At 33.3% G+C, this 19,816-nt stretch overlaps 1 protein-coding gene across 4 annotated transcripts in view; it reads left to right on the forward strand.

The window, feature by feature from the left end:
- NAV3 (neuron navigator 3) overlaps positions 1 to 19,816 on the forward strand; it is a 353,745-nt gene that overhangs the window by 155,515 nt on the left and 178,414 nt on the right. For all 4 annotated transcript variants that reach the window (XM_081309697.1, XM_081309698.1, XM_081309699.1 and 1 more), the window contains exons 6-7: positions 6,209 to 6,277; positions 9,366 to 9,505. In XM_081309697.1, the coding sequence (XP_081165823.1) occupies positions 6,209 to 6,277; positions 9,366 to 9,505 (209 nt within the window). The remainder of the gene's footprint in view (positions 1 to 6,208; positions 6,278 to 9,365; positions 9,506 to 19,816) is intronic.

Consider the following 19,816-nt stretch of genomic DNA (forward strand, 5'->3'; position numbering starts at 1 on the left):
GTTTTCCTCTTCCTCATCTATTAGCTAGGTGTTTCATTTGACAACATTTCAGGAAAGAAAACTGCAATCTTCACTTCGGGTATCTGAAAACTCCCACTTCCTTGGTCTTCTGACCATTCACTTTACCCCACTTTGTCTTGGAGCTGTGTTTACATGTCCCCTGTGTCTGTTATTAATACACTGCAAGTTAGCTGTGCCTGTGCACCTGCCTCGTCACTAATCTGTGATAAACTTAGAGGTTGGGAAGTAGTATTATAGGCCCTGTAAGGAAAAATGCTTTCCTGCTGTCTAGGAAGAGAGACATAAAGCAAGATGATTTTTATAAGAAAAAATAGGAGTTATTGAGAAACAAAGACTTTGAGACAATCAAAAGAGTTATGAGCAAGATGGGGAAAGATTGAATATGTAAGCAGCTGAAAAGAAAAAAAAATGCAGAGAAATAAAGAGGAATATGGAGATTAAGGATTTGTGATTTCTAAGTGATTTTAAGGCTAAAGTAATAACTTAATTTTTAAATAACTTATTACCAATGCACAGCTAAGCCTCCTAAATTTTATTCCTATCTTATTTTCAAATGAGAACAAAGAAACAGAGAGAGGTAGCAAAGCATGAAAGCAAGTTGGCAGCAAAACTATAATTAAAGTAGCAAGCAGCACGTTTGTAATTAAAATATACCTCTACATATGCACATATGTATGTACATATGTATATTCACACAAATGCAGTGCCTTTAACATTATGAAGTATTAAAGAAATGTGAGGCATATGCCAACCTTGTATTTTACCCACTGGGCTCATGATAGATGCTAAAAAGCCAGCTAAATAAAAAAGAAATTAAAAAGTTCTTACAAGGAGACTATGCTTCTTGGTCTATAAACATCTGTGAATGGTAGAGACTGATGTAGTTACAGGCCAGGCATTTTTGACCAGTCAGCTATTAGAAATTCAGATTGGTACAACATTTCTTTTAATAGTTACAATAAAAAAATAAAAAATTAGAATTGATTTTCAATAGATTATTAGTTGATGAAATAGTAAATAACATAATATATACTATGCATTAAAATTTAAACATAATAAATAGACTGGTGGAATGGCAATGTTACCCTGTCAGTAGACCTACTATGATAAATATAAATTCTTTTCAATACACTAAGTACTGTGGCAGTTATACTTGATAGAGTAATTAATTTCTTCAAGTTAGTAATACTACAAATACTTCTTATATTACTTTTTATTTTTTAACAAACTAAATTCCATTTAAATTCCTCATGGACCCCCCCAATCAGATTCGACCTTTTACTGACTTACCACCTACCTCGCTTCATTTATTATCAACTTTTCATAAAGGTTTAACAGTTAAATGTTTAACAACAGTTTAATGTTTGATTGAGTCAGGATCTAAATAAGGATCCATACATGACAATTACTTTTAAGTTATTTTAAGACTATATAGGTTTTCCCTCCAAATATTTTTTTGTGCAATTTGTTTGTTAAATGAATTGTGTCATGTGTCATGTTGAGAATTCCACAGTCGTCTTCTTTTTCTCTTAACTGTATTCCTGGAATACAAGTCTTTCAAAATTCATCTCTGTTGTCCAAATAAAAATTGTGTTAACAATATACTCCCTATTATTAAAATTATGCAATTGGTTTGGTGATGTAGGTCACATTTTTTTCCAAAATGTACTGTTTTTCTCTTTTAATAAGAGAAAACAGGCAAGCTCTCAATGTCTATGATAGTCTTGGCACATCTTATTAAATAAAAAAAAATACCAGGAATTTTATTTCCTTAAAAAAATCACAAAACCTTCATTTCTCTTTTCATCAACTTGAATATGTTTCAAGTGTATTTGTGGGACTTTTCTGATAAACTATTTTATCCTTTGTAATAATTCAAGCAAAGAGATTACCTTGAAGAAAGCTTGTTATGTTTACACTTTTAAATAACTAAAATTATGTTTTTATTACATGAGAAGGTAAAAAATATGCAGAGATTCCATGTGTATCTAGGAGATGATGGCATGTTAGGTGTACTTGGTGTTATTTACAGTGGTCCTTTAGAAGAATTTAGTTACGATGGACACAATTAGGAAGTATTCCCATGGGAATGACAGCGAGAGTAAGGCAGCCCAAATAAGAGAAGCACAATTAATGTTTGGGTGATGGTTAAGAACTACTCTTTTTTTATTTTTATTTTATTTTTTTTATTGGTTGTTCACAACATTACAAAGCTCTTGACATATCATATTTCATACATTAGATTGAAGTGGGTAATGAACCCCCAATTTTACCCCAAATGCAGATTGCAGAATCACATCGGTTACACATCCACAATTTTACATAATGCCCTATTCGTAATTGTTGTATTCTGCTACCTTTCCTATCCCCTACTATCCTCCCTCCCCTCCCCTCCCATCTTCTCTCTCTACCCCATCTACTGTAATTTATTTTTCTCTTTGTTTATTTTCCCATTCCCCTCACAACCTCTTATATGTAATTTTGTATAGCAGTGAGGGTCTCCCTTCATTTCCATGCAATTTCCCTTTTCTCTCCCTTTCCCTCCCATCTCATGTCTCTGTTTAAAGTTAATCTTTTCTTCCTGCTCTTCCTCCCTGCTCTGTTCATAGTTGCTCTCATTATATCAAAGAAGACATTTGGTATTTGTTTTTTAGGGATTGGCTAGCTTCACTAAGCATAATCTGCTCTAGTGCCATCGATTTCCCTGCAAATTCTATGATTTTGTCATTTTTTATTGCTGCATAGTACTCCATTGTGTATAGATGCCACATTTTTTTTTATCCATTCATCTATTGAAGGGCATCTGGGTTGGTTCCACAGTCTAGCTATTGTGAATTGTGCTGCTATGAACATCGATGTGGCAGTATCCCTGTAGCATGCTCTTTTAAGGTTTTCAGGGAATAGTCTGAGAAGGACAATAGCAGGGTCAAATGGTGGTTCCATTCCCAGCTTTCCCAGGAATCTCCAAACTGCTTTCCAAATTGGCCGCACCAATTTGCAGTCCCACCAGCAATGTACAAGTGTACCCTTTTCTCCACATCCTCGCCGGCACTTGTTGTTGTTTGACTTCATAGTGGCTGCTAATCTTACTGAAGTGAGATGGTATCTTAGGGTGGTTTTGATTTGCATTTCTCTGACTGCTAGAGATGGTGAGCATTTTTTCATGTACTTGTTGATTGATTGTATGTCCTCCTCTGAGAAGTGTCTGTTCAAGTCCTTGGCCCATTTGTTGATTGGGTTATTTGTTATCTTATTGTTTAATTTTTAAACAATAAGAACTACTCTTGAGTACAAAATGCATGAGGTGACAAAGGTAGAACATAGGGTGCAAATGTAAAGAAGCACTGTAGAACTCTTTGAATGCTAGAATCTACTTTTCAGTGCCACCAATCTTCTTTATGTTTTAGGAAATTTATGGTTTATCTCTTTGCACTTTTCTTCCTTCACCTATAAATATCAGGAGATAAGACTAGATACAGTTTGTGGTCCTTTGTGGTTCTGATTGTCCCATTATATATAATGAGTTTGGTAAGAGTGAAACCTTTCAACTCCTCTATTTAAGAGGCACTGTGGAAAGTGTTGAAAGCTTGAGTTAGTGTGATAAACCTGGAAATTGAAAGAGAACAAAGATGCAAAAGGATTTGTAGCGGTCCAAACAGCATGACTAGATATTGATTGCTCATCTGTAACAATTGAAAAGGAAAAGGAAAAGGAAAAGGTCGGTTCTTGAGATTTCAAGTCCATATCACTGAAGAAATTTTGCTTCCATGAATAGAAATAAAGTTATTAATGGAAGGAACAGAAGATAAAAGAAAGCAAGTAGTGATTTTTGGTGTGAGTTTAAAGATCATGAACACGTCTTTTATGTAGTTGATATTTGTGGCTGGAAGTATGTAGATGAGGTTAATGCTAAAGGGTAACATTTTACTTCAGATCTTTGTAGGAAATAAATTACTAAGTGAAAGAATGCATAAAAGTGTTTGAGGAAAGAAGGAATACACTTTGGGAGGAAAAGAGTTGGGAAACTAAGATTTGTTGAAGGAAAAAAGGACTAAAGAATGTAATAGACAATTAAGTGAGCTTGGCTGTCTATGAAAAGGAGAGATTCCAAAAATAGAAGAGTCACGTGGTCAAATTCAAACATAAATTTGGAAAAACTCTGGTATTCTTCAGAAATGCAAGAGAAGCAGGAAAGAAGCTAAATGTCAAGAAATTGAAGTAAGAGAACTTGTTTAGAACAAAACCAGGCAGCAAATACTGTATTCTTTCATAAGAAATCAGAAAACACATATGGGCAATAAAATCAAGATGATTTTGACTAAATTACTTAACCTCGCTGGACTTGTTTTTTCCTTTATTTCTAGTTCTATACTAGGAATTATATTATAGTATTTCCTTAAAAACATGGAGCAAAATCAATGAGGTAGTCTCATTTCCCTGAAAGGATATATGCTGCTTGATTATCATCTTTATTACATACATTTGTGTTCAAATTGGAAAGTATAAGACAAGAAGTAGTCACTAAACTTTAAATGGTTCTCTTATTCTTGGACTGACAAGTTAACTGAGAAATTCACAAACAATTTTTCCTCTCTTTGGGTCCCTTTAAAAAAAACTTTAAATTTTAAATGAATATCTCACTGCATTGGTATAGTTTCTTTTTTTTTTTCTTTTTTTTATAATTTATTCTAACTTGTTATACATGACAGCAGAATACATTTCAATTCATATTACACATATATAGCACATTTTTTTCAACAATTCTCAATAGCTAAACTGTGGAACCAACCTATATGCTCTTCAGTAGATGAATGAATAAAGAAAATGTGGTGTATATACACAATGGAATATTACATGGCATTAAAAGAGAATAAAATCATAGCATTTGCATGGAAATGGATGGAGTTGGAGAATATAATGCTAATAAGCCAATCCCCCAAAACCAAATGCTGAATGTTTTCTCTGATATAAAGATGCTGATTCATAATGGGGAATGGCAAGGGTAGGGGGAAGTATGGGAGGAATAGATGATCTCTAGATAGGATAAAGGGGGAGGGAGGGGAAGGGAGGAGGAAAAGGCAGGTAAATGGGATGGACATCATTACTCTAAGTACATGTATGAAGACATGAATGGTGAGACAGTTTATTTTTTACTTTTCACTTATTCTTGTATTACTATTACTGAGATAGTTTGGCCAGTTATAACTAGACGTTCAGTGTGATTAAAATACAGAATGTATTATATGCAAATAACCATGTATATAATATGACAAATGTAAAAATAAGTGTTCAATGTACCCGAAGACTTCCTCTATGAGGAAGGACGTCTGTGTTACCCGAGACTTGCTCAGAGGACTACTAATTAATTTAGGAAACAGATCCTGATCCTAAGCCATCTTTTTCTTCACTAAAGTGCTCCTCGCTGCTGGGCAACAAAGTAACTGGATCAATTGCAGTAAGGCTCCGTGTGACCCTTATCACCCTGATGTTGGTGACAAGGGTCACATGGATGATGTCACCCCAGTGTTGGTCCTGTTTCTTTGAACACTAATTCATCAACTCTTAATAACTAAGAGACAGTTTAACTTAATATACAAATTTGCATTTGTTTTATGAAGTGTTATTCTTCCAAACTTGGCTTACTTAATGCTTTCTTATATGTCTTTGAATGAAGATTTTGATTTAAAAAATCATTAAGAAAGGCAACTCAAGAGTGCCCAAAATTGTTACCAGTATTTGTTAAGCTTGTTTTTCAAGAATTTAAATACACTTACATTTCAACTTTTGGGTAGACCCTTCTTTAGAGAAAAATATTTTACTGTACACTTCCTTTAAAAATTTTTGTCTAGTAGAAACAATAACTTATTACACACAAACCTACTTGGATTTCATAAGGTGCAATAATACTATTAAGAATATTAATACTATCACACAATCATAATTTTAAAGTTAATAATGCCACATCTTATTACCAGGGTTGTACTGCATTATTTCATAGTGCATTCATAGTCCAAGGTCATGGTGGTTATGTTACATTACCATAGTTTTCTTATTAAGTTATTCTTTATACATGTTCATATGTGTTCCAATTGCATTTCATGAACTCATAGTTTTCTTATAAGTTTGTGCTTTCTTTCCATGTTCAAAGAATCTCTTTAATTCAATTTCTCTGTTTCTCCTCATACAGTCTGACAGCCAGATATGCAACTCAGTCTAATCACAGTGGAATTGCAACCAGTCAAAAAAAGCCTACTAGGTCAGTTAATATCTCTAATTTATTGCTTGTTAGTGATATTCAAGTAAATACCCAGTGATATTTTGTCCTATCACCATAAATTTTTTAAAACATTAACACAGTTCCAAATGCAAAGTTTAGAGCACTGAATTATTCTGAATGGATTACCATATAGTCTCAGGAGCAAGCATGTGTTGTTAGAGATTAAATGGTTTTGGCTTCTTTTATTTCATTTTTGTTATACACTATAAACTGCAATGAAGTCTAGGTTCTAGGCTTAAGTAAGTCAAGAAAATAATTTCTTTGTTGGCCCCTATGATTCTTTCTGGGTGACAATAATCTGGAAATTATACCAGATTGCAGTTGCTTGTTGAGGTGGGTGTGTATTAATTATTGCACATTTTGAAGCGGGACTGAGAGAAACACTGACAGATTTGGGTGGGGAAGTTAGCATCAGATTGTTCCTCTATCCATAATGTAGCTTAATTTTCTGCTTCTTTGATGTGTGTATTTTAGAGACACATAATAATAAATGGCAGTATAATATGTACTGTTTGGAAAATAACGATACATAAGAATGTGTTGGAAAAGTTTGTTTTAAAAGAAAATATTTCGTTGCTGAAGGCGTGATGGTAGTATGAAGCCGCTGAGTCAAGCCATAGCTAAAGTATTTTGTACCTCTGAGTAGTCTAAGAGTCTGTGTACCTCCTCAGTCCCGGGGAAGTGGCCAGGGTGGTGTATTAGCCTCTGCTTCATTACCGAATCCTAGTATATGATACTTGACCTCAAGGACTTCTGATGCCTTAACCTGAGGTAGGTGCTTTCTCCTTTGCCTTGGTTTTCTATATCCTTTTCCACAGTAGTTAAATGATTCTGGAGAGACAAATCCTAAGAAGTATTTAATTAAAACTTACAATGAATGATATAAATTATGATGTGTGAGAAACCAGTGACCTGCCATGTACAATGGGCATTTTTATTATCCCCTCTAACACTTGGACATGTAAGATGTATTTTAAGTAACTTTGTTTTAATAGAACATTTCTCTTTCACGTACTCTCCCCCCCCCCCTTTTTTTCTTCATCTCATTTCCCTTTTTATTACTTTGATGAATGATCCAGAGGCTCTGGCTGCCTGTCAAATTAGGGTAATGAGAAGAGCAAATGTACTTTTTAATTTGTTTTAATTTGTTCTTCTGAGGACTGAAAAGCACTTGGCTTCATGGGTCACGGTAAAGATTAAAAAGCATTTTAATTGCTTTCTACAAATGGGTCAAGTTTCATTGTAAGAAGGGCAAATTTTGTGACTAAATCTCTTTACACATGTAAGTTTAGAGTGGGATTTCTAAGACTATGGTTATATCTACAAGACTTGTTCACAAATTTATTATGAATGGGATGTTTGGCCAAATTAATTAGTTTAGTCCCATCTGCAGAGTGAAGTCACTGATACTCCTTATGTCTGCAGTTAGTGTGCTACACTTGCAAACCCTTGTAGATCTATTTGAGCAAAAATTAAATGCTGGAATCATTTGGAAAAGATTCTAATCTGTATATGACATAACTTCTTATTAGCAAAATGGCTAAAGGGAATATTTATTAACCATTTGTATCTAAACTGTAAAACACTTAAAATTTTGAAACCATTGACTGTTCCAAGAAATGAACACTTTTTGAAGCTACTATTTGCGTTTTCCTGATGTTCATTTCATTTTACAGTTACCGAAAGTACTATAAAAGTATTTATACTTTGTAAGGATTTTATTTCTTAAATAATCTACAGAAATAAAATAGGTAGTATTATAAAGATGAATTAAAATTTAAGTATTATAATAACTGGATTGAGAAATTTTGACATATAACAGATAAAATACTCTGTTATTTTTAAGATTTTATAAAAGAAAACTGTTAAAATTTTGTATTGTATCCATAGATTCTGGGTAGTTCTTTTTCTTTTCCAATAGGAATTTTCAGAGTAGTACATAGTCATGTTCACAAGGTGGCAGCACCTACAAGCAAAGATGTCGGGAACCTTCAATAACATTTTCTAAATAGACCTTAGTGTCAACACTAGTTCTTAATTTCTAGTTTTTAATTTATATGGATCGGGTTTAATATAAATGTGAAATATATGATAGTAATATACAATAAAAATTAGGCACAGTTTATGAAATAACCAAGAGTTGGAGTTCTAAAAGGGAAAAACAGTGAAATCAATTATCTCAACTTATATTTCATTATAGTTCAAATACAATAGGTAGGTCACAACCTCTTGTCAGACTGCCTCTGATTATAAGACAGAACATGTGCATTTTTTCACATCTTGTTTTTTCACATACAAGAGTAGCTCAGCCTGCTGTCATAAAGCTATATTCTAAGCTGTCATTTTCCTCCTAATATTGATTTCCTTCCTAGACCTGAATCTTTTTTGATCACATCTCCTGTATGATCAGGAGCTAAAGCCTAGTTGTGTATTTTTGACAAGTGAATGAAAGCCTTTTTTTGTGAGGCAGCCCAGTCAAATATAATTGAACCCATGACCTTAGTACTGGCACCATGCTTAGAATAGCGTAGCTAACTAGTTTAGATAGACAAAACACAATTCCTGTTTGCCATTTGTACAGTTACTTTCCTCTTGTTACTAATTTACAAGACTTGGAATACAGCTACCTGAGATAAACAAATACCACATGTATTAAAAGAATAAGTTAAACAGCTGCAAATAGCTGATTAATATGCCAAGAGTCTAAAAGTGAAGTGTTACCATTTCCCTTGCTTTTCCTATAATTATTTAAGTACTTGTAAGGCAAAATTTTATTCATCAAGTGTGGAGTAAGTTTGACTATTTTAGTGAAAGGTCACCTTATTTTAACTGTTCTACATTATTACTGGTCTTTGGGGGCATGCTTATTGAAAAGTGAAACAAGATTTGTCTGATAATTTCTGACTCTGATTTAGCTATTTGTCACTTAAACCACCATTTTCTGCAAACTCGATTTTAGAAAATCCTGTACTGCATTTTTTTCCATTAACTCTTCCCTGCTCAGAATCTCATGCTCCTTATTTTTTGAAATGCTCGTTGTGATGTAATTTTTCTTCTGCTATTTCAGGCTTCCAGGACCCTCTAGGGTGCCAGCTGCAGGCAGCAGCAGCAAAGTCCAGGGAGCCTCCAATTTAAATAGAAGAAGTCAGAGCTTTAACAGCATTGACAAAAACAAGCCTCCAAATTATGCAAATGGAAATGAAAAAGGTAAGTGTTCATCACGTTTGCCATCACGGACCAAGTCTACACATCTCATGAGTTAACACACTAAACTTAACATTTGAGGAATGATATATAGCCATTGGATTGGAAGTGTAATCAGTGGAGTTATCTTATATTTCCTAACTGGAAATAGCCCTCCTGAATTTCAGTTTTCTTCAAGGCTTTTCTTATCTGAGAAGTATATTATGGAATGAACTTGTTCATTTTAAAGTGGTTAACTAGATACCTGAGAATAAAATCTGTTTCAGAAGAATATCTCCTCCCAGATGCATAAAAAAGCATTTTTTAATGTCTTTCAAGTTCTATGAAAATTCATCCCGAAGTTATAAAGCTATATTTTATTCAAATTTTTGGTTTCAGTTTATATAAGTGCTATAGGTGGGCAGCTAATGTTTGAACATCTTATGTATTGAGATATAATTATGATAGGTCTGTACTTTTGAAAGTATAGGTCTGTACTTTTGAAAGAAACAGAATAAAGTTACCTCAGTTTTCCCCAACTTATTCATGTTTATTGTTTCTTGAATTATCAACTCATAAAATCTTTATGAAAAAAATGACATTGGAAGTCTGTGTTAAAGGCTATCTCTCTGGGTGGATATAGATTATGAATAATAATAATAATAATAATAATAAGCCTTCTCTTATTCAGACATAAATAAAGATTATTTATAAATCATCTATATGTTACCCAGTTCCCTGTGATCTTCAAAGTGTGCGTTTAAAGAAGGGTTGGATTGATGCTGCCACTGTGGAAGAGGAAGTGATAGTGATTTGATAGAGGAAAGTTCCATCTGAATCACAAGGAAATTAGGAACCTGTACTGTGGTAATGTGAGTGAGTACTGGAATGACCAGGATGTTCTGTTGGATTTCAGAACAGTGTTTTTGGACCAATGGAAGTTTAAACTTCTTTTTTTGGTTTTGGGTCCTACATGGAACAGCACGTAAAATTAAAAAGATATGTTTAATTAGAAGAACACATGGCAAATTTGCTTTGAATAATTCAACCAAATAGCAAATCTTTTTCACTGTTTAGAAATTATAAATTTCTTCAGATAGGTGAATAATTAGAGAATTTTCTCTTATTCGAATGAAAATTGGCAGGATCTATGTACCAGATACCCCTTTTTAAAAATATTTATTTATTTATTTATTATAAGTAGGTATATATGACAGCAGAATGCATTTTGATTTTATTTCACACAATTACAGCACAACTTTTCATTTCTCTGGTTGTTCACAATGTAGCATCGCACCATTTGTGCAGTGTTTATCTTATCCTCCAACTAAAGCATAATTAGGCAGACTGTAAATACTTCAGAGCAGAGCATTGTCTCCTGATCTCTGCAATATCACCAGCTCTTGAATCAAATGGAAAAAAAATAAAATAGCATAGACGTTTGGGGCTTGCCTTTAAAACACAGAATAAAGCTTTTGGTTTAAGATTCTGAGAAATATTACAGAAGAAGTACAGTTTTTCTGGGGGAGAAAAGAAAAGATATTTTCTCATGGAAAAATTATTTTTCCTCATTCCATGACCTTCCTAGAAAGTTTCTGTAACATATAACAAGAAGTACTAGCATCTTGAATTTCTAGGAGAAACTAACAGTCTTACAAATAAATATGTGAATATGCTGATTGGACTTCTATGTGTCCATTTAAACAACCTGATACTATAGGTTATAATAAAAAATCCAAAAATAGACCAGCAACGACATTTTCCATGGCCATTCCATTTCATGTCCAGGAGTAGAGCAAAATCAGAACGTGGCAATATTTATAATAACCACAAGGTGGAGACAGACATCATATGATATGTGGTCTTTCATCACATAAAGAAAATGTGAAAATTCTCTAGATACATATCTACAACAAAAGAACAAGATTTTTTTTCTGGTAAATTAACCATTAATTTTAATTCTAAATAATTCGAAATAAAGTGTGTGATCTTATATCCAGGTATTTATAGTACATCAAATGTAAGCATTAAATGTCTATAAACTGCCAATAATAACTTTAAATCATGTTATGTGATATAATACAGCTGAGGTTTTTTTTAAACATGTAACATGACATTTCTGTTAAATGTAGAGTTAACTTTATATCTACAGAACCAATATCATTGCTTCCTAATTAATCTTATGTTTTTATATTTTGTCATTTTATTTATTTATTATTTAAACATTTATTTTTTAGTTGTAGATGGAAACAGTACCTTTATTTTATTTTTATGTAGTGCTGAGGATTGAACCCAGCGGCTCACGCATGTTTGGCAAGTGCTCTACCTCTGAGCCACAACCCCAGCCCCTTGCAAATAAGCTAGTTTATTTTTTGCAAATCATACAAATGAGAAACTTTTTGTTGTCATTTTAAATTATAGGAACAAACAAAATTATCATAAATATTACGTAAAAAATAATAAATAATTACCCTGCATTCGAACAATACTTTTTTATTAAGATGTTTGATTTAAGCTTTTTGACATGAAGATTGGTAGTTGTAGCATAACATACAAAAATATAAAATTTCATGTGTCAATTTAAAAAATAAAAATAAATTGAAAATACAAGTTTCCATCTGCTAGTAAGTTGATCTTTGCCACAAAAATAGTTTGCTTACATATCTTAGGTGTGACCAAAAAAAGTGAAAGTTGAAAAAGAATTTTAATAGGTTACAGTATTATAATAATAGAAATCAAAAAGTACTAACTTGAATATTCTAATTGTTTTTCCTCCTTGCTTACTAGAAAATGGAACATTTAAGTTTAATAAATTAACATATTTTATTAAGAATTAATCAAATAATCTGTAATGTGCTCCCTGAATGCTTTCTACTTTCTACTTTAGAAATATACTTTCTATGTTCTTTAACAAGTCTTGGGTGATGAGTTGTATAAATCAATTCTGGGCTATCTAGAATTTGTAATGGATAGTAAGGGTTTATTCCCAATTTTTTAAAAATTTCACTTCTTATTTAAGAAAAACAAGCTGTTGAAAACAACAACAACAAAAAGTTTCTCATTTGTATGATTTGCAAAAAATAAACTAGCTTATTTGCAAGTGGTATGACATCTAATGGAAATCAGTAGAGAATCACAAACTGCACTTCAAAAGATACATCTAATATCATTTTCATAATAAGGCAATTCTAAAAATGTGCTCATTTTACCATTTCACCAAATGAATTAAAATATCAGTGCACACTGTCATATATTATCACTTGCAGGGAAGGCTAAAGTAGAAATGTTACAATAGAATACCATGCCACGTCACCATTCTATTGAAGTGGAACTTGGGAACATATTTCTCAGAACAAATGGTGAAATGAAGATACCATCTTTTGTAAAGATTTTCTTTTGAGAGTCCCTCAGTTTCTTGTCCTGATGATCTGGCATTCAGAAAGTGACAATGAATAATAACATTCTGACACCAGCATTTATTTGTTTCTTATGTTCTCTCTGAGTCCTCTAGATAGATACATGCTCTAAAGAAATCCAAATACCTGCTCTCTGGTTATCAGATCTTGTGAAAACTATGCCTTGGTTCATTTGGACATACACTGTGCATGCCTGAGACTACCTTAAGAAATTATTCTGATTCTACAAAAAAATGTGTAATAAATTGGAAAAAGTCAAATGGTTTACTATTATTAGGGATGTAAATATCCCTAGCTTTATTTGGAACCCAGTGTCTAAATTATGCTGTGAATATGTGTGGTTTGGCAGAATTCCTTAGAGGAGAGGTGCTCTTCCATGTTGCTAAGGAACATGCCACCACACCAGAGGGAATGCTGTCATCCTTGCATAGTTTCTCCCAAGTGATTCTTAACATTGAACCTATACAACTGCTCAAGAGGAGGGCTCCTTTCCCTTTTCCTGGATTCTAATGAAGCTTCTTCTGGTGTGGAAGCCTTTACTTTATTTTACACTCACATAGGATTTGTAGGATTGATGCCAAGGATTTGGCAAGATTTTAATTCAATGATATAAAATCTATTAGAGTTCATGTGTATTTTGCAAGGATCATGGAAATTTCAGCTGCACATTGTCAGCTACAACATACACATGTAACTCATAATCACTTTTTTCTGTTTTTTAAATACTTTGGTTTTACTATAATGTTCAAGGACTGAACTGTTTTATTTGCTGGTCAAGATAATGTAAATGTGAAATTTTGGTTATTTTATTATTTTATGATAATTTAATTTTGTGTTTTACCCTAACACTTTGTCTTATTAATATTGTACAAGCATAAAATACAGTGTCAATATAATTTCAGAGATATGAGGGGTTTTCAAAAGTTAATACAACTAGGTACACATATCAGGTAATATGAACAAATAATTTGGGGTATTAGGTTATTTGTTTGCATATACAATGCATACATCTTGAGGTGCTCTCATTTTATATGTGCCTGCACATAATTACATACTTTTTTGAAACTGGCTGGTGAATGGAATCAGCCCTAAATTTCACAATACTCCACAAAGTGGCACTCTGACTTTGCAAATGGTAAAATAAAATCAAGTGCAGAGTGGATGGCACCTCCACAATCCCTACTATAGCATCCTGTTTCTGTTGAACATAAAATCCATGACTGAGGCATTTTGCAAGCAATCATTTATGCAAAGTAGTGTTGGTAACAAGACCTATTTAGGTTTGAATGCTCCTTTTTCAACTTTTTAAACATTTTCAAAAGCCATTTTGATATGTTATTGTGAACCAACTGATTGCATTACATATCAAAATATGTTAATTACTTGGCAAATTCTTTGCCTTAGCTGCTGTGCTGAATATTTTCTTTGTTCCCGCAATGATCTGTGATGCTTATGGTGACCTGTATTCGGCAGGGGCCCTCTGCATCACTCAGCACCATGTCTGCTATGCAGGGAATACTTTAAGCAAAATAATTCTATTGTCATTGTTACTGTTGTCACATTGAGGATTTCTGAGTCAAATGTGAGTTTATTCCATCTAAGCAACATACTTAGTGTCATTAAGAGAAATTCACTGATTGAGGATGGTCCCTGTGTCCTCTCTCAGGCTGATCGGACTGATGGCCATTGCATCTATTAAGTGGAGTTCTATAGTTATATATTATAACTATATATTAAGTTCCAGTTTAACTCCTCCCATTACAAGTACTGCATTGCCTCAGTATATTATTTTTAGAACTAGATGACTAGTATTCCCAAGTCAATATTATTTATTTGCAAGATGAGATAATCAGATATTAACTCTGAATGAATTAACATATATCTTAACATCACCTGGGAGGAATGGGTGGAAGTAGTATGTTGGAGAGGTTAGGATAGTTCACTGAGTGTCTTGTTTGATGGTCTCCCCATTCACATCCTCTTCTCTGAGGAGGAAGGAAAATATGATTCGAGGAGTCACTGATTAAATTCACCATTGCAACAAATGTGGCTTTCTGGAAAATTGAGTCAGCAGAATTTCTGGGTATATAGCAAACATAGAAATACTAGAGAGTTCAAAAGCCTCCAAACTTTGGAGACAGTTAAACCTGAGCTCCAATTCTGATTTTGCCTTTTTTAAGTTTTACTATGCATATGTCTGGAGACAAGTTACTTTGTCTTTCAAAGTTTCCATTTCCTCCTTTCCAACAAGAGAAATTTAAAGCCTTTTGAGGATTATTATGGTATGAAAAGCTTATACTTAGAATAATGCAATCAGTTGGTAAGTACTATTGTTTGGTTATGGTCAAGTTGGTGATGGTGGGTGTGGAGGTGGAAGAAGATGAAGAAGAAGAGATGAAGTGGAATAAAATTGCTAAGTGGAGACCAGAGCCACATGCAGAGCTGTAAGTAGATAGGCCATGTAAATACAAGATACAAATCCATTTATAAGAGTGCATTCAAATTTGTGCATCAGGTATCCATTCTTTTTCCCCATGTTGAGACTCATTCATAGTTAGGAGCTGAGCTATCAACCTTCAGAAATATATCATTGAACCCAGGGTGCTTCTTTTTTTTTAATTCTAAAACGATTTTTATTTATTTATTTAATTCATGTTTATTGGTGCATATTAATTATAGAGTAGTACGTATCTTTGTGGCACATTTGTGCATACATATAACATGATGTGATCAGTTTTACTCCCCGATTCCTCCCTTACCCTCCCCTCCTCCCTCCTGCATAGCCTCTTCTTTTACTCTGAGGTCTTCCTTCTAGTTTTATGACATCATTTTTCCCCCTCTTTTTCTCTCTAGCTTTCACATATAAGAGAAAACAAATGCCACTTTTCTTTCCGAGTGTGGCTTATTTTGCTTAACATGATGCTCTTCAGTTCCATCCATTTTCCTGCAAATGGCACAATTTCATTTTTCTTTTTGGCTGAATAAAACTCCATTGTATACATAAACCACATTTTCTTGATCCATTTATCTATTCACTGGTGCCTCGGCTGATTCTATAACTTGGCCATTGTGAGTTGTGCTGCAGTAAACATAGGTATGCATGTATCTCTAAAGTAAGCTGACTTTTAATTCTTTTGGTTTTTTTTTATTCTTTTTTTTCTTATTGACCACATAAACAGCACAGACCAGATTTTGTACTGCACCTACTCCACAGAGGCATCCATTTCTGCTGCTGTTGTGTACCCTTTATTGTGAGGAGTCCAGAGAGACTCTTATGATTCCATTGCCTTCTTAATGTACAATGGCCTGTGATTTGCCCTTTTAATGAAACCTGAAATACCGCATTGCTGCCCTGCAGAGCCAAGCTGGGGACAGATTTAGAGCTAAGTGCAGAGAAGAGTCGTATATGTGTGTACTCATCTGAGAACAATTTTACGGCTGTTGCTATGACCATTATGGTGGGTTGGACGTGGATGTGATCATTTGGAGTCCCTCTTGTTTCATTTTGGGGTGTAGTGATGTTGAAATTCCTTTTCTGAATTTTGATCTTCTGCAGCAGTTTGTCTAGTTAATGTTATCACCTTGTTTTCTCTCTTCTAACGAAGATGTACCATCTCCCACTTCCCTTGTTTATCAGCCATTTAAAAACCATTCTGATTGGATATTTTTCTGCCTCTTTTTCTCTTCCCCAACAAAGCTCCCAGGCATTTATGGATAAGTCTTCTGACTTCTTAGTTGCAGACACAGTATATTCACACTAAATTTGTGGTTAAAGTGGTGAGAAAAAGCATGTTGGGAAAACTTGAGGAGCTTCTTTTGTTTTTAGTGACTCTTTGTTCACAAACTGTTAAAAATCCAGGTGAACTCAGGGTTAGCCAAGGGTCTGAAATTTCAAAGAGTGAAACTATTAATACTGCACAGTTATGGGACATTAAATGAATTTAGCCAACTTGGATACTATGGTAGGAAACAGTTTTCATAATCCATGATTCTGTTCAATCCTGCCTACTCAAAACTCAAAAGTGCACCATAGCATGAATATTTCTGGAATCCCTGTTGAAAAACAAAATCTGAGATGCCACTGCAAATCTGCTGAATCACAGTATGCACTCAATTAGGTCCTCAAATAACTCCTATGCCCATTAAAGTTTGAGAACCAGTGTGCTAGACAATACTGGATAGTTCGTATAGAATAACAACTATCACAAATAGTTTTAGATCAGTATAAGAAATTGAAGACAGGCAGGTGCAGTGGTGCATGCCTATAATCCAAGTTGCTCAGGAGGTTTAGGCAGGAGGATCACAAGTTCAAAGCCAGCTTCAGCAAAAGCGGGATGCTAAGCAACTTAGTGAGACCCTGCTCTAAACAAATACAAAACAGGGCTAGAGATGTGCCTCAGTGGTTGAGGGCCCCTGAGTTCAATCCCTGCTACCCTTACTCCCCACTCCCCCCCCAAAAAAAAAAGAGAAAAGAAAATGAAGACAAATTCAATATGGTATCATTATGGTCCTTTGTAAATTGTAAAGAGACCAGCAGAGTGGGCTTTGATTTGGTCTTTGATCATGTTGCTTTTCACTTTGGCATTCCTGTATATGATGTACACATTTCTAAATGCAAATGAATAGAAGAAGATTCCTGTAGTTTCCTAACTATTGTCTTTAATAACCAATACATCTCCTTACATTTTCTTCCTTGATCTTCCTATACAGTCCTGTTTGTCTCTTGCAACTTGGATATTCCCTACCACTTTCTTTCTCATCTCCCACTCATTTGACACTTAATGTTTGTCACCATGCAATGGCATTTATCTTATATAACTGTTTTATTTCCTCCAAAAAGATTATAGTGTGTCTTGTAGTGTTTTGAACATAGTCTTAGTTGGTAAACATTTAGATTAGTAAGAATTTGATAGCATTGATTTTAATATTCCTGCAAAAAAAATAGAAAACTATAGCCATATATATTGAAATTAATCGGCAAAACAATGTGATCACTATGTGAAATGCAAAGGCATTTATATAATACACTGAACTAGAAAAGTGAATTTTGTTTGGAGGCAAAAAATCTAGTTTTCAACTGAATCTGGGTCACTGAGAAACATGGTTCACTTGATATAATCCTACTAAAGCCATTAGCCTAACAGTTACTATTTTTATGTTTCCATATTCAAGGGATGATATTATAATTGATAAGCTATTGAACTTATCCTTCTAGATTTGAGAAATAGTATAATACAGTGCTTGATAAATTAATTTAGAATCCAGAGTTTAGTTCTGTTTTGTCGCTTACAAATTGTGTAACGTGGGCTATGCTATTTAACTTCTTCGTCTCTGTTTTTTCCTTTATAAAATGTGAAGAATAATGAAAACTTCATCCTCTTAGGAGGAAAATTGATTGAGTTAATACATATTAAATACTAAGTTCCATGCTTGGCATATAGTAGGTGATAGGGCATGGTATACAACTATGAATATAGATGTGGTCTTTACTTTTATGTGATAGAGTTTAATAGAAGTAACAAGAAATTATAGTAGAGTGATAATGGCTCTAACAAGAAATAATGATCTATGGAAGAACATAAAGAAAGCACCTATCTAGGCTTGATGCTCTGCTGATGAGAAGTAGGAGTGGGGGGACTTTTTTTTCCCCAGAGAAAGTTAAGTCAAATCTGAGACCCAACCAATAGGGAGAAATTAATATGGAAAAATATTTGGTAGGCATTCCTATATGTAAATAGTTCATGTGCTCTGTGACCAATAACTGTTCAAATTATAATGAAATGTTATCAGTCTCTAAGAGGGTTCTGTTGGTGATATAAACTCGGAATTAACCATATTTGTAACAGATAATAAGGAAAAGATTGAAATCCATTTACAAAAAGCAAATGGATTCGAGTAACTGAAGTTTTGAAGTTTGTGATATTTGTTTGTTATTGAATCAGTACACCTGTAGGAATGAACCTAATGAATTTCCACAAATATGCTAAACATGGACAGAATTGTAGACTTTCCATGAACACTATAAAAGATCAATTTATTATCATGTGTTTTAAGATTTAAATAGGTAAACATTAAGAATTCAAGCAGTCAAAATGCAAGCATTTGTTCATTGACTTCTCAGTGTAAACTATTACATTTTAATCTAAAGTATATTGGGTATGAAATAGACAACGACAAATCCCATTCTAATACAGCAGTAAAAATAAGTAAAATTTATTTACAAAAATAAAAATATATAGATTCAATCTTGTAATATTAGTGTGACTATTTATTTATGCCAATTGAAATGAGGACTTACAGAGAAGCAGTAAGAATTACAAGTCAATACTGCTATACAAAATCACTTAAGAAAATTTAATATAAACATGTTTGTCTACACTAGTCTTAATACTAATTTCAAATATCTACTTCTCTTTTTTTGACCTACTTATTTAAAGAAAATAAAACTCAAACAAAAATTTAACTAAAAATTTGGACCCTTTTCCTTTCTTTAATTTTTTTGTTATTGTCTCTTGTTGAATATTAGTTACCTCTTTTGAAAAATAAGTAACACTAGAATGCTTTTCCTCTTGACTGGATGACATACTGTTTTTCATGTATTTTCACTTCTTTGAAATAAACATTTAAAAATATAAACAACTTTACACTTTTGAGTATGGAATAATATTTAATGAGATCCAATTCTTGACTGTTTCACCAAAAAAAAAGAGCTTTGTATACACTTGTCAATATCTAGTAAGTAAACAGCACCAGTTAAATATAATTTAATCATCCCTTACCTACCTCCCCCCAAAAAAAGGGTTGAAAAAGAGATGTTCCCAGTTGATGTACTTGAAGTTAAATGACAATAGTTATATAGTTCAGAAATAGTAGCATTTGAATTGAGATCTTTTAACTTAAAACTCAGTTCCTCTTTATT

This window comes from Spermophilus citellus (genome assembly GCF_964194105.1).
Source record: "Spermophilus citellus genome assembly, chromosome: 10".
Classification (NCBI taxonomy): Eukaryota; Metazoa; Chordata; class Mammalia; order Rodentia; family Sciuridae; genus Spermophilus; species Spermophilus citellus.